The sequence below is a fragment of the Schistocerca nitens genome, chromosome 9 (genome assembly GCF_023898315.1).
Source record: "Schistocerca nitens isolate TAMUIC-IGC-003100 chromosome 9, iqSchNite1.1, whole genome shotgun sequence".
NCBI classification, from domain to species: Eukaryota; Metazoa; Arthropoda; class Insecta; order Orthoptera; family Acrididae; genus Schistocerca; species Schistocerca nitens.
In genome coordinates, this window is record NC_064622.1 from 124442413 (window position 1) to 124462258 (window position 19846).

At 43.1% G+C, this 19846-nt stretch overlaps 1 protein-coding gene across 1 annotated transcript in view; it reads left to right on the top strand.

Annotated features, from left to right (window-relative positions):
- LOC126203233 (cuticle protein 19.8-like) overlaps nt 1-8891 on the top strand; it is a 75489-nt gene extending 66598 nt beyond the window's left edge. Inside the window, exon 5 of the mRNA XM_049937479.1 lies at nt 6410-8891. Within this exon, the coding sequence (XP_049793436.1) occupies nt 6410-6676 (267 nt within the window). The 3' untranslated portion in view covers nt 6677-8891. The remainder of the gene's footprint in view (nt 1-6409) is intronic.
- The last annotated feature ends 10955 nt before the right edge of the window (nt 8892-19846 follow it).

Here is a 19846-nt window from a genome sequence, read left to right on the forward strand (position 1 = left end):
ATGCCGACTGACCTGTTGAGTGCGTGAACGCACAGATGGCGTCGCTACTCCCCCCGCAACCCGCACTGTGACCAATCGGAGGTTACTTTCTGAACCGCCCTCGTATATATGCGTGTTAATGCTTAACAATGAATTGTGAGTTGAACAGAATACAGAAAGAGGAGGAGGAGAAGGAGATTAGTGTTTAACGTCCTGTCGACAACCTATTCATTACAGACGGAGCACAAGCTCGGATTGGGGAAGTTCGGACGCGCCCTTTCGAAGGAACCATTCCTGCATTTGCCTTAAGCGATTTAGGGAAATCGCGTTTGACCCGCCGTCCTCCTCAACGCTAATCAAATGTCGTAAACCTTTACTACCTCGCTCGGTAACAGAATAGGAGTTACTCGTGCGATGGATTATTAGAAAAGTAATGGATGCAATACAAACTAAATATGGTTGAAACAAGAAAAATAATGAATATTAAAATATACAGAAAATATCAGAAGTGATGCAGAGGCGAAGGTTAATATTTCTTGAATACCTCTACCCAATGAATGACAACAGGCAAACAAAACAAATATTCCTGCGTTACTGGGAAAGAAGTCAAGAACTGCGTGGCTTACAGACATGAGATAAGAACTGGAAAGTAACAGTATCAAAGAATAGTAAATAACAGAAAGAAACTTTGTAAGGACCAAACATTAAATTCAGAAGGCTTTCAAGGCAGAAAACATACTAAATCAGGAACGACATTCAAAGAAGGAAGAAATAGAGAACACGCGAATAATTTGGAAAATGGAATGGTGGAAAAATAATGGAAAAATGAGAAAGGAAAAGAAAGAAGAGGAGCTGAAGTTAAAGTGATCCCACTTGGTGTACGAAGACAAAAAATAATAAGACCAGTAGAGACAGAAATGAAGGAATGCTTTGAGACAAAATTTTGATATATCCAGAGCCGTTTTGATTAACAGAGCTAAGAACTAATAATAACAATAAAAGCTAATGACAACAGAACCACTAGAAATGTACTAAATGGAGATATTATGGCATAGCGAGTTCTAATGGAGAGAAATACAGACTGCCCCTACTAGGGTCATTGGGAGATGAGAAAGGGCAGTTGGGAGACGAAGGTACTTGTCTACAATTGGGTGAAGGATGCGTACAGAAACAAAGGTACACTTTCTTGTTGGTTTAGTATATAATTCATTAGGTGTCTTTTGAACATAGAGATGTGATTCTGTTCTCTGATACAGTAAATAAATAATTCGAAACTCAAGTTCCTGCTACCAGAAACGATTCAGAAAAATCGGCTTGTAATGGAGTGGGACTGAGGATATTTTGCTCTTATGGGATCGAATGTTTCTGATGTGTGGTTCTGACAAATGTGTTATAGTCAACGACAGGAACTGTAAAGCAAAGAGGGTGTATGAATATCTTTTTGTCGTTAAGGACGTAGACAGTACAACCGTGCACAACGTGGTGAAGTACACTCATGTGCCAGCACATTACTACCGCCTGTTTAATGGCGTGTTGCTCTACCACTGGAATGCAATACTGGAGTGATGCTGTGTGGCAGGATTCGGAGATTCCTCGGTAATTTCACGAAGGTATGTGGTCCAGGAAGTCTAAGCAACGCACAGGTCACGCAGTTCCCGAAAATTGCGGGCCGTTGGTTTGAGGGCGTGGGTCTGGGGCCCGGTAACGTCTCACATGTGTTCCATCGGGCTCAGATCACGCGAATTTAGTGGCCAAGACATCAACTTGAGTTCACTATCACACTTATTTAACCACTACAGCAGTATCACGACTCTGATCTTGTTGCACAGAGGCTTATCCTGCTGGAGTATGCCGTCGCCGTCGGGGAACACATCAAACATGAAAGAATGCAGGTAATCCGTAAAAATGCTCACTTACTTGTATACCACAGTTCTCATTCTGCCTCTGGTTACTATTACAAGTAGTACGGAAGCACAGGTGACTGTCCCACATACCACAGTACTGTTCCTGTCGGCCTGTGTTTGTGACGCACTGCATATTCCGAGCAACCGTTCGCCTGCACAGCGGCGTATCCGAACACAACCACCAAACTGTTGAAACAAGAAATGTGGTTCATCCGATCACGCGACACGTTTCCATTTATCCGATCCAATCTCTACGCTTCCCTGCCCATTGAAACCATATCTGAAGATGTCGTTTGGTCGACATGGTAACACATGCGGGTCGACTGCTGCGGAGCTTCATGTTCAACAACGTGCGGTTAAGGTGTGTTCAAAACATTTGTGCCTGCATGGGTATCATACTCTGTCATCAGATCTACCATAGATCGCTGCCTAGTCTGCTTTACAGAGCTGGCAAGCCTCCGTCCTTCACGTTCTGTGATGAGTTGTGGGTGTCCAACACCCTTTCGTCCACTCGCGAGTTGACCATGCATCAACAACTTTCCGTAAGTGCTTAGGACAGTAGCACGCAAATCGCCTACCAGCTTCGTCATTTCCGATGTGCTCGCTCGACCGGACCATGACAATTTGTCCTTTTTAAAAGTCGTTAGGTTTTCATCCAATATTACGTCTGCCAGGCACTTAAATGTGATTTGCAGAGTATCCATGTAGATGTAGACTCTACCCAGAGGGAGAAATGTTTATGTTCATCCCATTCTGTATTAAACATGGGATTCTCGTAGTTTAGGGCTAATGCGTCTTGATGACCAGCCAGAACAGCTTGGGTTTTCAACGAAGTGAGCTTTAACACTACACACCTTGCCAGCTTTGATAAACCGTACAGGGCAACATTAACGTTTTCGATAACTGTCTTCTGATTAACTGGTTTAGCAGTTAAGTCTAAATCGAGAGCAGCAGTATTCAGATGGCATTTACAGAGTGCAGGACTCACGACAGGACTCTGACGTTCAATGAAAATAGTATCAGACCTATTATCGAGCACTGAGGAAAGCCTGATATTAGCTGTCTTCTTTGCGAATTGATAGTCTAAACATGAGGCACTGCTGTCGAGATGTCAAACACGAGGGAAATCATTGTAACGTACGTGGAGCATAATTAAGCTGCATAGTTTCGCAAGTAAAATGTTGAAGTTAACAATATGAAAGTTTTTGTTGAAATCTAAAAAGCGTATAGAAGTCACCTCTTGCTTAGCTCCGAAGTGGCTCACTCCGGGTTCATTGCAGAAAAACAGCGCCCACATAGACAATGAACACCATGCTTACTACTAACATAAATTCACTCTTCTCCGTCTTGAAGCATAAATTCACAAGAACGCGATTATACAGGGTGTTTGTAAATGAATATCGGTGTATTAACGCTTTATAATATTTATTATATTAAACTTACAGTTATAAACGATATGTCAAATGAACGAGCAATTCAGTTTTACCAAGAACCTAATCAATGTTCAATGTGAGCACCATTTGTCACACGGCACACATCAAGTATAGAGACGAGTTCTTCCCAAACGTTGATAAGTGTCTCTTCAGTGATTGTAGCAACAGCTGCTTCAATCCGGTTTCTTAATTCCGGGAGGTCTGCTGGTAGCAGAGGCACGTACACACGATCCTTGACGAAGCCTCAAAGGAAAAAATCGCATGGCGTTAGGTCGGGTGAACGTGGAGGCCATGCAAAGCAATCCCCGTCATTGGGCCTCTTGCGACCTATCCAGCGCTTGGGTACAGTGAAGTTCAACCAATCGCGTACTTCGCTATGCCAGTGCTCACACTGAACATTTATAAAGGTTCTTGGTAAAACTGTTTGACTGTAACTGTTTACCTAGAATAACGTGTCAAAGTCTTAACACCCACAATGTGAGAAGACTGTTCTAGGCCTTTCAGTCTGGAACCACGCGACCGCTACGGTCGCAGGTTCGAATCCTGCCTCGGGCATGGATGTGTATGATATCGTTAGGTTAGTTAGGTTTAAGTAGTCCTAAGTTCTAGTGGACTGATGACCTCAGATGTCAAGTCCCATAGTGCTCAGAGCCATTTCAACCATTTGAGACGACTGTCTCTATACATAATCACAGTAATGAGCCAAGATACCGCGAAGTCCAGTAGACCCGAGCGTTGGAAGCCAAGGCACTGCGTAGCCCACACGAAGAGTGCTGGGATACCGTTTAAACGCATTAGTCCACAATGATCCACATCACTGTAGTGGAGAACTAGCAAATATGATGAACTGCGTTCATTCCAACCATCGTGCGACATTTGTATGCAGTGGGGAAGGTTAAAAAATCCGGTTGTGTGGGTACCGCATGCTGTAAGGCGAAAATCACAAAAATTAGTGAATGGCGATATGAGCATCCGGCAATCCTGATTTAGGTTTTCCGTGATTTGCCGAAATCGCTTCAGGAAAAATCCGGAATGGTTCCTTAGAAAGGGCAGAGGCGATTTCTTTCACCATCCCTTTCTAATCGGAGCTTGTGCTCTGTCTCTAATGACCCCATTGTCGACTGGACGTTAAATATTAACCTCCTCCTTCTTCTCCTCTCGCCATATATGCATCTCTGCTTGCTTTTCATCAATGCCTCGTGAACAACACCGACCATTCATATCCTGTATCGTTACTCATGACGAGAAATGGTGTTTTTTTGGTAGCATAATTTAAGTAAAGGGATAGCTGAGTCCACACAAAGATCTGCGAGCATGCACAAAAAGAACAGCAACGGTGTGGTGTGAATTGTTTCTCCAAGTTGTAACCGCCACTGATGTCATTTACTTTCAGCAACTTAGACATCATGCAAATGCAGTCCAAGAACAACGACCAGGAAGACTGCGTGAAGTGATGCTACTCCTTGACAACGCCCGCCCCATTCTGCTAGACCGACAAAAACAGTATACAGGAGTTGTAATGGGTAGTCATCCCGCAGCTACCTTATTTATCTAATTTTGCACCGTCAGATTTTCACGTGTTCTGCTCTCTGTCGAACAGCCTTCAGGGAACTTATTTTCCGGATGAAAATGAGCTCCGAACGTGACTCAACGAGTTCTTCTCCTCAAAACCACGTTATGTCTACAATCGCGAAATCGAAAAGCCATCCCAGTATTGGAAGACTGTTGCAAATAGTGAAGGAGAGTGTATCAATGACGACTAAATTCTCTGTTATTTGTATCTGTGGTGAAACTTGCTAGCAGATTAAAACTGTGTGCCGGACCGAGACTCGAACTCGGGACCTTTGCCTCTCGCGGGCAAGGGCTCTACCATCTGAGCTACCCAAACACGACTCACGCCCCGTCCTCGCAGCTTCAATTCTGCCAGTACCTCGTCTCCTACCTTCCAAACTTCATAGAAGCTCTTCAGCAAACTGTGCAGAACTACCACTCCTGGAAGAAAGGATATTGCGGAGACATGGCTTAGCCACAGCCTGGGGGATGTTTCCATAATGAGATTTTCGCTCTGCAGCGGAGTGTGCGCTAATATGAAACTTCCTGGCAGATTAAAACTGTGTGCCAGACCGAGACTCGAACTCGGGACCTTTGCGTTTCGCAGGCAAGTGCTCTACCTGCAAGGATCAAAGGAGAGGTTCTGTGAAGTTTGGAAGGTAAGAAACGAGGTATTGGCAGAATTGAAGCCGTGTGGACGGGGCATGAGTCGTGCTTGGGTAGCTCAGATGGTAGAGCACTTGCCTGCGAAAGGCAAAGGTCCCGAGTACGAGTCTCGGTCCGGCACACAGTTTTAATCTGCCAGGAAGTTTCAAACAAAAACAAACACAATTACGAAAAAAGTGTGCTGCTCGCCCTCTGTAATAAAAAAAACTGAGTAAAGGAATCAACGATCAACTTGAACGGATGTCTTGTGACGTCCGCTCAGACCAAACGCAACAAAATGGGGAAAAAAAGATGGTAAAGCACTTGCCCGCGAAAGACAAAGGTCCCGAGTTCGAGTCTCAGCCCGGCACGCAGTTTTAATCTGCCAAGAAGTTTCATATCAGTGCACACTCCGCTGCAGAGTGAAAATCTCATTCTGTGTGGTGTTTATTGAACTTACGGTAAAAAGCTACGAACTTATGCACCAATCTAATATATGTAGCTACATCTGTGGCAGAGGCAAACAGCCTCACACTAGCTGCGTCTCCTACGAGCAATGCCGGTGGCGTCCGGAGTTCTCCTCCGTGGCATTGTTATTGACGCACTGACACACACTGATTTGCTTGCGTTGTCGTGGCCCCTGTGCTCTAGGGGGTAGGCAGCTCGCCGTACAGTACTGTCATGCTGGTGGCCTGTGTGCCCCGACATAGTAAACATCATCCCGTCTGATTCCACTAGCACGATTCAGAGCACCCCATTGTCAGCTTGTGTTAATTGTAGAACGAAGCTACACTGTGATGTGTATTTCACCTATTGACGTAAGTGATAACACTTTGTTCAAGATTCCTTGCGCCTTGCTGAGAGATGGCGCGTGATGTGATTGTGGTTGCTCTGCAGGTGAGTGTGGCGAAGCCGGTGCTGCCAGCATATGCGCCGCGGCCGACCGTCGTGGTGCCCACTGCGCAGCGGCCGTCGCTGACCAATCAGGGGCCGGTGCTCTTCCCACCCAACGCTGAGGACGCACAGCAGCAGCCGGCGCGCCCTGCCGGCGTCAGCTCGGCGCAGCAACAGCAGCTGCTCTTGCAGCAGCTATACGAACAGCAACAGCAACAACAGCAGCAGTACCCACAACAGGGCTACGGGTATGGCTACAGTGCCTACTGAGGACTCTCTGACCTGTTCACTGCTGCCGACGTACACCATGACTGGCTTTGACTACCTACTCTACTCCAGTGACACCTGCTGCTACTGCTATAACTGTGTGACTTTCAGCAACAAGTCCCCTACTGGCCTCCACTGGACTTGGGAGTGGGACGTATGACCATAATGACGACTGAGCATTCTGTAGAGAAGCAGAAATGTTAGACACACCAGTACAACGAAACCATCCGTCAGCTGTCCACGCGTTTTCCAACCTCCCTTTCTCTCAGTATACCAACTTCACCCATTCCACAATCCCTGCGCCAGGTGAAGTCCACAGCAAATCTTTTGGCACCTGTGCTACAGCCTCACCTAAACTACTAACACTGCCCCATTTACCAGAATGACGGTGTGATGGTTGATATCTGTCTGAAGCACTTAGATACTCGTGTTGCACATGTACACGGGATACTTTTCTTTTACCGTTCCTGTCTCCCCTCTGACATCAGACATCTTGTGGCTCACTCATAGTAAACTCCTAAAGGCAGTGAATCAGGCCTCCGATTAATTCTGTCTGTTCTCCAGTGCTTCTTCTCAGCCATGTTAATTTTTCTTCTAATGATCTGAAATCGTTGAAAAATTGTTGAAAAAGCCCACAAAAGTTGTTCACTAGCATGTCCTAAGCCCATAATCAGTTATGTGAAATTGTTGATGAATTTATGAAGCAGCTCACAAAATTTATTTACTAGCGTACTCCATTCTTAGAGCTAGACCAAACGTACTGTGTGGCGAAATAAATCAAGGTATTGCAATTCTACAGATATCTGTACAAATAGACGAACTGTCGTCTTCGTTTCAGTTCACCAGCATCATTCATCTTCCACACTACCTGCTTCGCTCTCAAAGAATTGTTTTGAGTGAGTACGCTTATTAAATTTCCTGCAGCCAAACTCGCCGGTTTTTTGCCGTTTGAAAGTATCGAGGAACTGCTGATGAAGCTGACCAAACTGTTTATTTTGTTATTTCCAGACAGTCGTACTCCTACTACCCGATCAAGCAAAGTACTCAATGTTCTTCTTAGTCACAAATTGAAACCTATGCATAATCTTATGTAGTCTGTATAATTCTCATCTTCGTTACAGTGACACTAGATAGTAAGAAGAGAAGAAGTTCTATCTTTGACAAACTGTGTACCTCAAATCATTTCAAAACACACCCTCGTAGCTTCTGGCCCAATTTTCTGCTTAAGCAGGCTGTAATAGCGACACTTGGACAGTGTATCAGAGATAATAATAATATATCACTAGTGGAAGGAGAAAGCCGGTTTGGAGCAAGAAAATACACACTCTAGATTTCTCCAGCAGAACTAATATTTCTTCCAGATTATATATCACAAATTGGTTGCCACAGGCTTGAAAACCGATGTCAGTAGATCATCTCTTACGAATTTGGATCTGTCATTATTCAAGGTTCACATGTAACAACACAGATTTTTTGAAATTATTGATGGGTTTAGAAAATTCTCAATCAACGGAAGAGCTGCGTGACTAAATTACCTTAATGACACAGACAATATGTTTTAGGTCGAAACTTAAGAACGTACAATACAATGAAACAATGAGGTCGTGTACACGTGTTTATCCTCACAAGATCCAACGATAACCCACTTGCTTCTCCGTAGTGGTTAGCTGCACCAGCTTCCTGAAACAATCTGGACTTATTGTTCGTTTACAGGCGGCAGTGGGCTGTGTCACAATCTGCTATGTATGTGTGTCTGAAATCCATATAATGATAGAAACGGAAGTAGAAGTCAATGGTGAGCCAACTTATAACGACACACAGTAAGAGAGTTTCCTTGCCTGACAATATAAGCTTGTAACTACCCCTTACCCAGAATGAAAAGTTTCCTATCCGACAATGGACTTTTCACCAGAGGACATATTCAGAGCTTCACATTCGGCCTTTTTATCAGTACATATTATACGTCCAAGAAGAACAGGTTGCTGTAATGAAAGCAGTTCGAGACAGCATGGGCATTAATCAGCTGCTGTTCCATTCAAACTAATAACTTAACACTCTCCATATTGACAGCTGACGTACATCACTCAAAAGACATTTGTAATCGTCGCCAAAGACGACAGTGAAGAAAGCATCTTCTTCACAGTCATCTCCATCATGTGCAATATTAACAAATGTGCTACTCATGGAAATTTTATTTTGTAATTGTTTTATTTTTATTATTTATAATTTAATTATTCAACGTTTTATACACAAAATATTGTAATAAATTATTTTTTAAATCGTAGCTTCCCTTCGTTGCATTTTATTGCGGTATACCCTGATGCTCCTTCCTATCCAAAGCTGCGTAACTGAACTTTGACCGTGAAGATGTACTTGAAAAATCTCAGAGCTTGCAACGAAACTTCAGACTGGAAAAGAAATGTATGGGCAGCTCGAGTAGAATTTTATCGGACGCGTCCATTATTTCTCAGAGTTTTTGTTTCCTACCCTGAGTATACACTAAACACATTCTGAATTGGTGGTTCGGAGTTCCTTCTTTGCTTTTACGGACCAATGTATCTATAAAGCAAAATTATTCAATTTATTAACTACCTCGAGGTGAACCGGTGTAGACGTTAGTACTCTTGGAGTTTGAGATGCTTCACACACCGTAGTCACGACGCAGTTACTGTACATTTACATATAGAATTTATAAACTAATTACATTGGTGTGCAAAACTTATGGACAAAAGTAACTTTTACGAGACGTGTCACTGCCAAGTAGTATAGAACGACGAAATTTGGACCATACGTAGAAAGAACTTCTCCAATGTAGTACAGATGGTAATTGAAAGGAACACACAATGAAACGAACAGAAATGATACTTTTATTCAAAGATGGTAATTAAGAAGAAGTCATAACGATTTATCACGGTCATAACGATTTATTACAAAAGGCGGTATTTCGTTCGTAATAGGGTGTGTGATCACCGTGGAAGGCAACGCATGCTCTGCAACGTGCTCCCATACTGGCCATAAGGTAAGTATGGAGCTCTTATGGTATGGTTTTCCATTCCTCCACCTTATAAAACATATTATAACACTATCTGCAGCTACGCCTTAAAGGATACCCAGTTCCACGATAAGCTCCATGACAAGCTGTTTTGCTTTCATTTGCGTGTCATCACATTCCTTCAGTTCGCATCACCTTCTTACACCTATATGATTCTGCACGCATTCTCTAAGGGTGGATACACAGCTAAACGTCCTGCACAGTTTGCAACTCCCAGGGAGTGCGCCTTCCTCTTGATGATGTAAACCTTTATGATCACTGTGGTGCGCCATATTGCATTCGGTGTTCATGGTGCAAGTTGATGGTTTGTTTTGAACATATTCTTGAATACTGTCGATGTCCATTTTCTGATGTGTAAAATATACATCCCATAGGCGGTTGATTTCTGCACCTGTTCGACATTCATTTTCTTTAGCCCTCCTGATGCACATGGTGAATCATTAGCAGCTAATATTTTTCATGTCATAATTGTTACCAAAACACTTTCAAATGAAGGATACTAAAGACTGAACTTGCAACCTCACACCCAAAAGTCTCCTGCTAGAAAATGCAGCAGAAAATCAATACTAAATACACCTTTCGAAAAAAAAAAAGAAAAAGAAAAGAAAAACACCCTGAACAGCTAGAGACAGGACTTCATATTCACAGAACATGTACGTTAGAATGTTCTGCAGAAATGATTAGCAACTCATTCACCTCAGTTCAGCATGTGTACTGTTGCCTCGTGGGCGCAGGATCCGCCATGGGCCATGATAACTTATTCCATGCGTGATGGCGACGCGTATAGGGCGTGAATGGCGTCCTGCGGTACAGCAATCCATGCTGCATTCACCTGATTCCAAAATTCATCTGTGGTAGTTGTCGTTCGGTCACAGCGCTGCACCTGTCGTTTCAACATACCCCACACATTTTCGATTGGTGACAGGTCTGGCATCTGGTGACACTAAGAAGGCACATGTTCCTGCAGCAACTTCTGGTAGTGCATTGTGTTGCTGAAAAATTGTTGTTGTGTTGTGCAGAAAGTTATGGCTAAAGATTGCAGGATGTCATTCATGTAGGTCACATTGCTCTGGACACACACCACCAGTGATTTTTGGTTGTACCCAACAGCACCCCATATCACAAGGCCTTGAATTGGCGCTTATGTCTTGTGCAAATGCGGTAACTCTTATGCTATTCCCCCCATCTGTGGTGAACCAAAATGCAGCCATCATTTTCAGACAACCTGGATTCTTCCGTAAACGCTATCTGATGAAGTCGTTCCATATATCATTGCCGTCTAGAATGTTTCTACACATTCGTCAAAGGTAGGCAGATAAGTGGACTATACGCACGTAACCCATGCCATAATGAACTGTGACAGACTGTCATTTTTCACTGCTGAAGCGCTTCGTCCCAAATGAGGAGCAATTTCCCGATGGATGCATCACATTTTCTCATGCCAATAATGCGCCATCTTTCAAACTCACTGATTTGATGGTACAGTTCGTGCATATGTCTGAGAGGCATCTCCTACATACGCTCAAGTCACACTGATCGATTACCTTCGGTTTATAGTGACAACAAGAACTGCAGGCACATTTTACTGGTAGTTGGTGTTGGCGCTGCAATATCGATGTTGACCTTAAACGCGCTGGCCGACATGGTTCAAATGCTAATCATTTCTGCAGAACTTACTAATGTACATGTCCTGTGAATATGAATGTCTTATCTCTAGTCATTCAAGGTGGTCTGGTTTTTTCTGAACATGAGAGTGTATATCATATACTATCTATGATAGACAAAAATTGTACATATGCTCCACATAGTCCCCCCCCCTCCCCGCCCAGACAATGATAATGTGGACTGTACTGAAAAAAAAATCAGATGCATAACACCTGCATAGTATCTTATGATATACGGTGTAGAGTACAGTATATACATCATTTAACATCTGTCCCAGCTCCATGCTGAGGAAAATAATTTGTAAACATTGCTTCCACACCTGCAGTTGTCTGCTCCATCACTTTCGGGTACAGTACTATACTACACTATTTGGCTAATATGCTGTAGTATACTGTATGTAAGGGTGAACTTGCGAGGAACAGTCTTTTCCCTCCCTCACTTCCACGCACACATCTTGTGTGGTTCCTCGAACATTATTCCCACCTGTTACATAAATATTGGACCTTTAGACTATATACAATGCTTTGATGGCTGCAGTAGGTCATTATACTGTATTATCAACATACTAGTATATGAAATCGGGTGTCATTGTTGTTAGGTTGTAATGGGGTTCGATTTTGTAAGAATCAGTAAGCCTAGAATTGTATTTAAGATAGTCACCCCATAAGCCTGCGACTGAAAGGCATTTCGCCTCCATCACAAATCCTGTGTTTTAGGGTATGTAACTGCTGGCTTTGTGACCTATCATTGTGTTGATGGAAGTTATTCTTGGTAGACATTTGGAAGAAAAAGATGAAGAAGAAGAAACAAATCAGATCCTCGAACATCATTTCCATCTGTTACATACATCCTCACAGTATATAAGAAGCTGTATGCCTCACTTGTTTAAACACGGGTTTTTCGTTGCTGTGAGAAAGGAATTTTATGAAGATCAGTTATGACTGATAGTTCTATCAGATTGTTCAATTTACTAACTACCTCAAGGTAAACCGGTGTAGACGTTAGTACTCTTGGAGTTTGAGATGCTTCACACACCGTAGTCACGACGCAGTTACTGTACATTTACGTATAGAATTTATAAACTAATTACATTGGTGTGCAAAACTTATGGACAAAAGTAACTTTTACGAGACGTGTCACTGCCAAGTAGTATAGCACGACGAAATTTTGACCATACGTAGAAAGAACTTCTCCAATGTAGTACAGATGGTAATTGAAAGGAACACACAATGAAACGAACAGAAATGATACTTTTATTCAAAGATGGTAATTAAGAAGAAGTCATAACGATTTATCACGGTCATAACGATTTATTACAAAAGGCGTTATTTCGTTCGTAATAGGGTGTGTGATCACCGTGGAAGGCAACGCATGCTCTGCAACGTGCTCCCATACTGGCCATAAGGTAAGTAAGGAGTTCTTATGGTATGGTTTTCCATTCCTCCACCTGTGCAGTTGGCAGTTCCTGCATGGTTGATGATGTATGTGGTCATGTTACAATATGTCTCCTCAACGCATCCCACATGTGCTCGATGGGATTTAAGTCAGGGTAATGGGCACGTATAGTATAGTAAGTTAGTCAGTTACGTGTTCCATTGATCAATAGCACGGAAAAACCGTTATGATGTGGAACGTGTCAAATGCAATAACGTTGACCAATGAGTGTGCCGTGTTCAAAGATTTCAAGACCAGTATGCCCGAGACGCTCTGCTAAACCCGCAGGACAGGAAAAGTAGTTTAAGTTGTGGAAAGGGGCCAAAATAAGAGGCTGTCAGTTGCACTCTAAGGTACAACTTTTTATTTGATCAAAGATTACAAGAGCCAAGAAAAATTAAAAAAAAAACAGCTTTAGTTTTGGAACTTAATTAGTGGCTGAATGCGCCATACAATCTCATGCCTTAAGGGCAAGACCACTTTAATTTAAAAACAGCTTAAAACTCAACCAAAATCAGAATTTAAAAGGCAAAGCCTTATCTTAAAACAGTTCCTTAATTAGGCTGAAGGCCCAAAGAATCTGACACTCTAAGAGCAAACAAATTCAAAATCGGCTGAAGGCTCAATCATTGAGACTCAATAACATTAATTTCAAAAAATGCCAAAAGCTTTACATAAAACAGTTCTTAAATTAGGCTGAAGGCCCAAACCATCTGACGCCTTAAGGGCAAAACAACCTTAATGAAAAAATCGGCTAGAAGCCGTACAAGTACAAACAACATGAACAAACAAGAAAAGGCAGTACACCCAAGGGTGCTAAGAAGTTCTGAGGGTCGGCCTGGAATTGAAACGCTAACGCTCGCTTAGGTGAGACAGGCAGTCGGCCCAACCATTGTCGATCTGACGACAACCCAACCGACACACAGTAAGCGGACCCACCGACAAGCTAACCTCCACTTCACCCAACCAGCACTCAACAGGGAGTTCAATGGAACAACGTAGAAGGTGTTAGCGCCCACAACCAGTTATACATTGAGCTGTCAAATTATACAACGTGCTGGACAGTGACAACACGATGAGAAAAATACACTACCTGAATTTACGTCAATGGTCAGGGCAGGTAACCAGAGCGTTAACGGCTACAATACAGAAGATTCCACTGGTGCACTTCAGTTCAAATAACCAAGTATTGTTAAATTCCACCAGAGGGTGGCTAAAATTTGCCAACTTGAAAACACACTTTGTTGCTCGCGGGAATATCCCAACAGCCGACAACGAAATCCAAACGACACAATGTGAACAGTAGTGATTTGCTGGTAGATTAAGTCAAAACTCAACTTTCATGTCCAGGATCGGTGAGCCAGGAACCTCGTAGCAATGGCAACAGCACCACACATTCCGACACCGCATAGAGATCACCAGTGGGTCCGCCCAAACTGTGCGCCGCAGAGATTTCCTCGCTGCTCCACGCCAACCGACCAACTGCCCAGCCCGGAAACAGTGAAAGGACCCAAATATATGTCAGCCGATGAGACGACCAACCAATGATCGTCCTGCTCCCATCTCCCTCTGTCGAACAATTCATGTGTGTCGCCAGCAGTCGGCGAGCACTGGCTGTCGGTGCCTTATTGGCGCTCCGTCCCCGACTTCACTGCTGTTGCGTCCCGACTGCGCTGCTGGTCTGTTTCCAACTGACTGCCAGACACACGACGACCCGGAAGTACTATCGGTCGCTCCAGAGATGGTACGACAGTGCACTTATCGATACGCGCTGCTGCTGCTGCTCACGGGAAAGTAAGGCAGGAAATTAGTGACGCCAGTAAATGGAATAATAAAACGAGGCGTCAGTACCATAATAGAAGATGACAAATAATAAATGGGATAAACGCGAGCCGCGCACGGCTCAGTGCTCATGGAGTTTGTGCCTCCCCACACAGTAACACCTGGACCACCACCAGAACGGTCATGTTCCACACTATTTCCGGGTGCGTTACGTGTTCCCACATCTCGTCCCAGAACGGTACATCCAGAACCACCACTTAGAGTGATCCGCTATCTTCCTAGAAGATCACGTGACCCCATTCCTCGTTGGACCAGTTCCAATTCTTGGCACTGCAGTCTACTGGTTGAGTAGCAAAGAGATCGACTCCATGCAGTCACCGTGCCACTGTGGAGTGTGCAAATCCGTGCCTTGCATTCCTGTTAAGGGTGGTTACAACTGCATCCGCTGTTTGACGTGGGTCCATTTGTTGTACGACGTAACAGTCACCTGCTGCTGTAGCTGACTGTAGTCGACCGTCTCCTCTCTGTCAGTCAGCGGAGTCTGTGGTTGAGAATGCTCCTCATGCACTTGAAATTACGCTGTGAGCAATACCAGATTCCAGGGCTACGCGAGTCACACTCAGTCGTTCTTCCAGTTCACCGGTATTTCTTTATCATGTAAATTTGTCTACAGGCCATGTTGTAATGAGGGATATAACCATAGGGCACTAATCGCTAATTAACACACACTGTCTTTCCCTGTTTCTTCAAGTGCCTCGTGTTCTGGGGACAGTCTCATCTGGCGGTATAGTCACGCTGTCCTCATTCCGTGCAACGTCCAACTTTCTATGCACGACTGCGAGACTTCTGGCAACATGCTACTGCACTTTCTTTCATTTCCACCAAGTAGTTAATACGTTGGGTTACTTTATCCAGCTCATCCTTAAGTTTTGTAGATCTGTTTTTCTCTTTGCTAAAAGTTACCAAGCTTGCAATAGCAGACAGTCGTTCCCAGCTAATGAAAGAAAACTAGTCACATACATCTACAATAAAGACGACTAATCTTCAGACCTTCCACTCTGTACCATTTATCCCACAGCATAATTCCAAAACATAGTCTCAGTTTAAATACAGTTACATATCTGGAACAACAAAATAACGAAAGGTAGCAGTAGGGGGCCAGTGCAGGTTTGTGGCCACTCATTTGTGTCTCTTATGTAAGCAAACACTACTTGTCATTTTCAAAGTAATCGCCGTCCCCTCCAACTATGACACATGTAAAGGTCACTCCTTGGAACATGGAGTCCATTTTCTCTAAAGTAAAAAAACCACTCACTTACGCTCTTATCGGTTATTTAAGACCCGCCTGTTTGTTTAGGTTCCTTTCAAGTTACCACGTTCCTCTACAATACTGTACTCATGACTGCACAACTGTACTGTGCTGGTGGCCGACCTGTCTCTGTACTGTGCAGCAGGGCAGGCTTCTCTGTCCCTGCAGACAACACACCTCACTATCTCCCACTGCCGCTGCTGAATGCAAGTGATGGCTTGTACTCCAGCAGCCACCCAGGAATTGCCGGCATCCCCTCCAATACGTTTACACTAGAGGAGGCTTATCACTCTGTCATCAGCAGGATCAGTGGAGGTGGTCTCCAAACCACCCACCCACCAGCCAGGTAAGATGTATCGCTCCAAGCTGACTAAAACCCAAGAACCGGTCTATAACGGAATTATTGCATGTAATTAATGACAACACGTCTTACGTGATATTTCCAGCAATGACACGTTATTTTACGACGTGAGTGTAATTGATACCACACAGTAATTCCTATACAAATACTTTACAATAATTAGGGACTATACGAATGCATAAATTACAACATTGTAATGTCCATACACTTTTCGCCATACAATATCTGTAACGAGAATCTATTGTGTAACACATTTTCATGTGGTTTTCAGTCCTGAGACTGGTTTGATGCAGCTCTCCATGCTACTCTATAATGTGCAAGCTTCTTCATCTCCCAGTACCTACTGCAACCTACATCCTTCTGAATCTGCTTGGCGTATTCATGTCTTGGTCTCCCTCTACGATTTTTACCCTCCACGATGCCCTCAAATGCTAAATTGGTGATCCATTGATGCCTCAGAAAATGTCCAACCAAACGATTTCTTCTTCTAGTCAAGTTGTGCCACAAACTTCTCTTCCCCCCAATCCTATTCAATATCTCCTCATTAGTTATGTGATCTACCCATCTAACCTTCAGCATTCTTCTGTAGCACCAAATTTCGAAAGCTTCTATTCTCTTCTTATCTAAACTATTTATCGTCCATGTTTCACTTCCATACATGGCTACACTCCATACAAATACTTTCGGAAACGACTTCCTGACACTTAAATCTATACTCGATGTTAACAAATTTCTCTTTTTCAGAAACGCTTTCCTTGCCATTGCCAGTCTACATTTTATGTCCTCTCTACTTCGACCATCATCAGTTATTTTGCTCCCCAAATAGCAAAACTCCTTTACTACTCTAAGTATCTCATTTCCTAATCTAATACCCTCAGCATCTCCCGACTTAATTCGACTACATTCCATTATCTTCGTTTTGCTTTTGTGGATGTTCATCTTAAATCCTCCTTTCAAGATGTTATCCATTTCGGTTCAACTGCTCTTCCAAGTCCTTTGATGTCTCTGACAGAATTACAATGTCATCGGCGAACCTCAACGTTTTTATTTCTTCTTTATGGATATTAATACCTACACCGAATTTTTCTTTCGTTTCCTTCACTGCTTTCTCAATATACAGATTGAATAACATCGGGGAGAGGCTACAACCCTGTCTCACTCCCTTCCCAACCACTGCTTCCCTTTTATGCCCCTCAACTCTTATAACTGCCATTTGGTTTCTGTACAAATTGTAAATAGCCTTTCGCTCCCTGTATTTTACTCCTGCCACCTTCAGAATCTGAAAGAGTGTATTCCAGTCAACATTGTCAAAAGCTTTCTCTAAGTCTACAAATGCTAGAAACGTAGGTTTGCCTTTCCTTAATCTAGCTTCCAAACAAAGTCGTAGGGTCAGTATTGCCTCACGTGTTCCAATATTTCTACGGAATCCAAACTGATCTTCCCCGAGGTCGGCTTCTACCAGTTTTTCCATTCGTCTGTAAAGAATTCGCGTTAGTATTTTGCAGCCGTGACTTATTAAACTGATAGTTCGGTAATTTTCACATCTGTCAACACCTGCTTTCTTTGGGATTGGAATTATTATATTCTTCTTGAAGTATGAGGGTATTTCGCCTTTCTCATACATCTTGCTCACCAGATGGTAGAATTTTGTCAGAACTGGCTCTCCCAAGGCTGTCAGTAGTTCTAATGGAATGTTATCTACTCCTGGGTCCTTGTTTCGACTCAGGTCTTTCAGTGCTCTGTCAAACTCTTCACGCAGTATCATATCTCCCATTTCATCTTCATCTACATCCTCTTCCATTTCCATAATATTGTCCTCAAGTACATCTCCCTTGTATAGACCCTCTATATACTCCTTCCACCTTTCTGCTTTCCCATCTTTGCTTAGAACTGGGTTTCCATCTGAGCTCTTGATACTCATACAAGTGGTTCTCTTTTCTCCAAAGGTCTCTTTAATTTTCCTGTAGGCAGTATCTATCTTACCCCTAGTGATATAAGCCTCTACATCTTTACATTTGTCCTCCAGCCATGCCGTCTAAGCCATTTTGCACTACCTGTCGATCTCATTTTTGAGACGTTTGTATTCCTTTTTGCCTGATTCTTTTACTGCATTTTTATATTTTCTCCTTTCATCAATTAAATTCAATATTTCTTCTGTTACCCAAGGATTTCTACTAGCCCTCATCTTTTTACCTACTTGATCCTCTGCTGCCTTCACTGCTTCATCCCTCAAAGCTACCCATTCTTCTTCTACTGTATTTCTTTCCCCCATTCCTGTCAATTGTTCCCTTATGCTCTCCCTGAAACTCTGTACAACCTCTGGTTTAGTCAGTTTATCCAGGTCCCATCTCCTTAAATTCCCACCTTTTTGCAGTTTCTTCAGTTTTAATCTACAGTTCATAACCAATAGATTGTGGTCAGAGTTCACGTCTGCCCCTGGAAATATCTTACAATTTAAAACCTGGTTCCTAAATCTCTGTCTTACCATTATATAATCTATCTGAAACCTGTCAGTATCTCCAGGCGTCTTCCATGTATAGAACCTTCTTTTATGATTCTTGAACCAAGTGTTAGCTATGATTAAGTTGTGCTCTGTGCAAAATTCTACCAGGCAGCTTCCTCTTTCATCTCTTACCCCCAATCTATATTCACCTACTACGTTTCCTTCTCTACCTTTTCCTACTACCGAATTCCAGTCACCCATGACTATTACATTTTCGTCTCCCTTCACTATCTGAATAATTTCTTTTATTTCATCATACATTTCTTCAATTTCTTCGTCATCTGCAGAGCTAGTTGGCATATAAACTTGTACTACTGTAGTAGGTGTGGGCTTCGTGTCTATCTTGGCCACAATAATGCGTTCACTATGCTGTTTGTAGTAGCTTACCCGCATTCCTATTTTTTTACTCATTATTAAACCTACTCCTGCATTACCCCTATTTGTATTTATAACCCTGTATTCGCCTGACCAATTGTCTTGTTCCTCCTGCCACCGAACTAATGTCTGTATGTATACACATAGAAACGTGGTGAAATAATATAACTACACCGCACAACAGTCATGTGTCTGGGGGAGTAAATTTAGTGCAACACTTGCAAGAAATCCCTTAAGTTCGAGGCCACAAAAAGCCAACGATGTTTACTGCATTCGACTCCCCATGTATTGCCTACCATGCAACCACAATATTGGCTGCTAATGGCAACAGGGGGAGGGACTGGAGGTATCCAATGGTGAACACAGGATGATGCTACGGATTGTAGTTCAGCTGCCTAGTCGATGAGTAACTGACTATAGTGCTAGTAGTGTTGATACAGAGCAAAACAATGGCAATGATAAACAGAGCAAACGCTGCATTATCTCAATAACAACAGGTACCGAAACTGAAATTTCGTAAGAAAGGAACCCAAGGAAATTCGCAGAGTGAGAAAGAAGTGTCAGATGGAATATTCGTGCTTCTGCAAGATGTCATCGGAATGTGTGGTGTTGTATATGAACGACTGTGCAGACAATGTACATGAGGAGTACTGCCATGCAAGTCATCATCCTTGTCGGACGGGGAACCACAA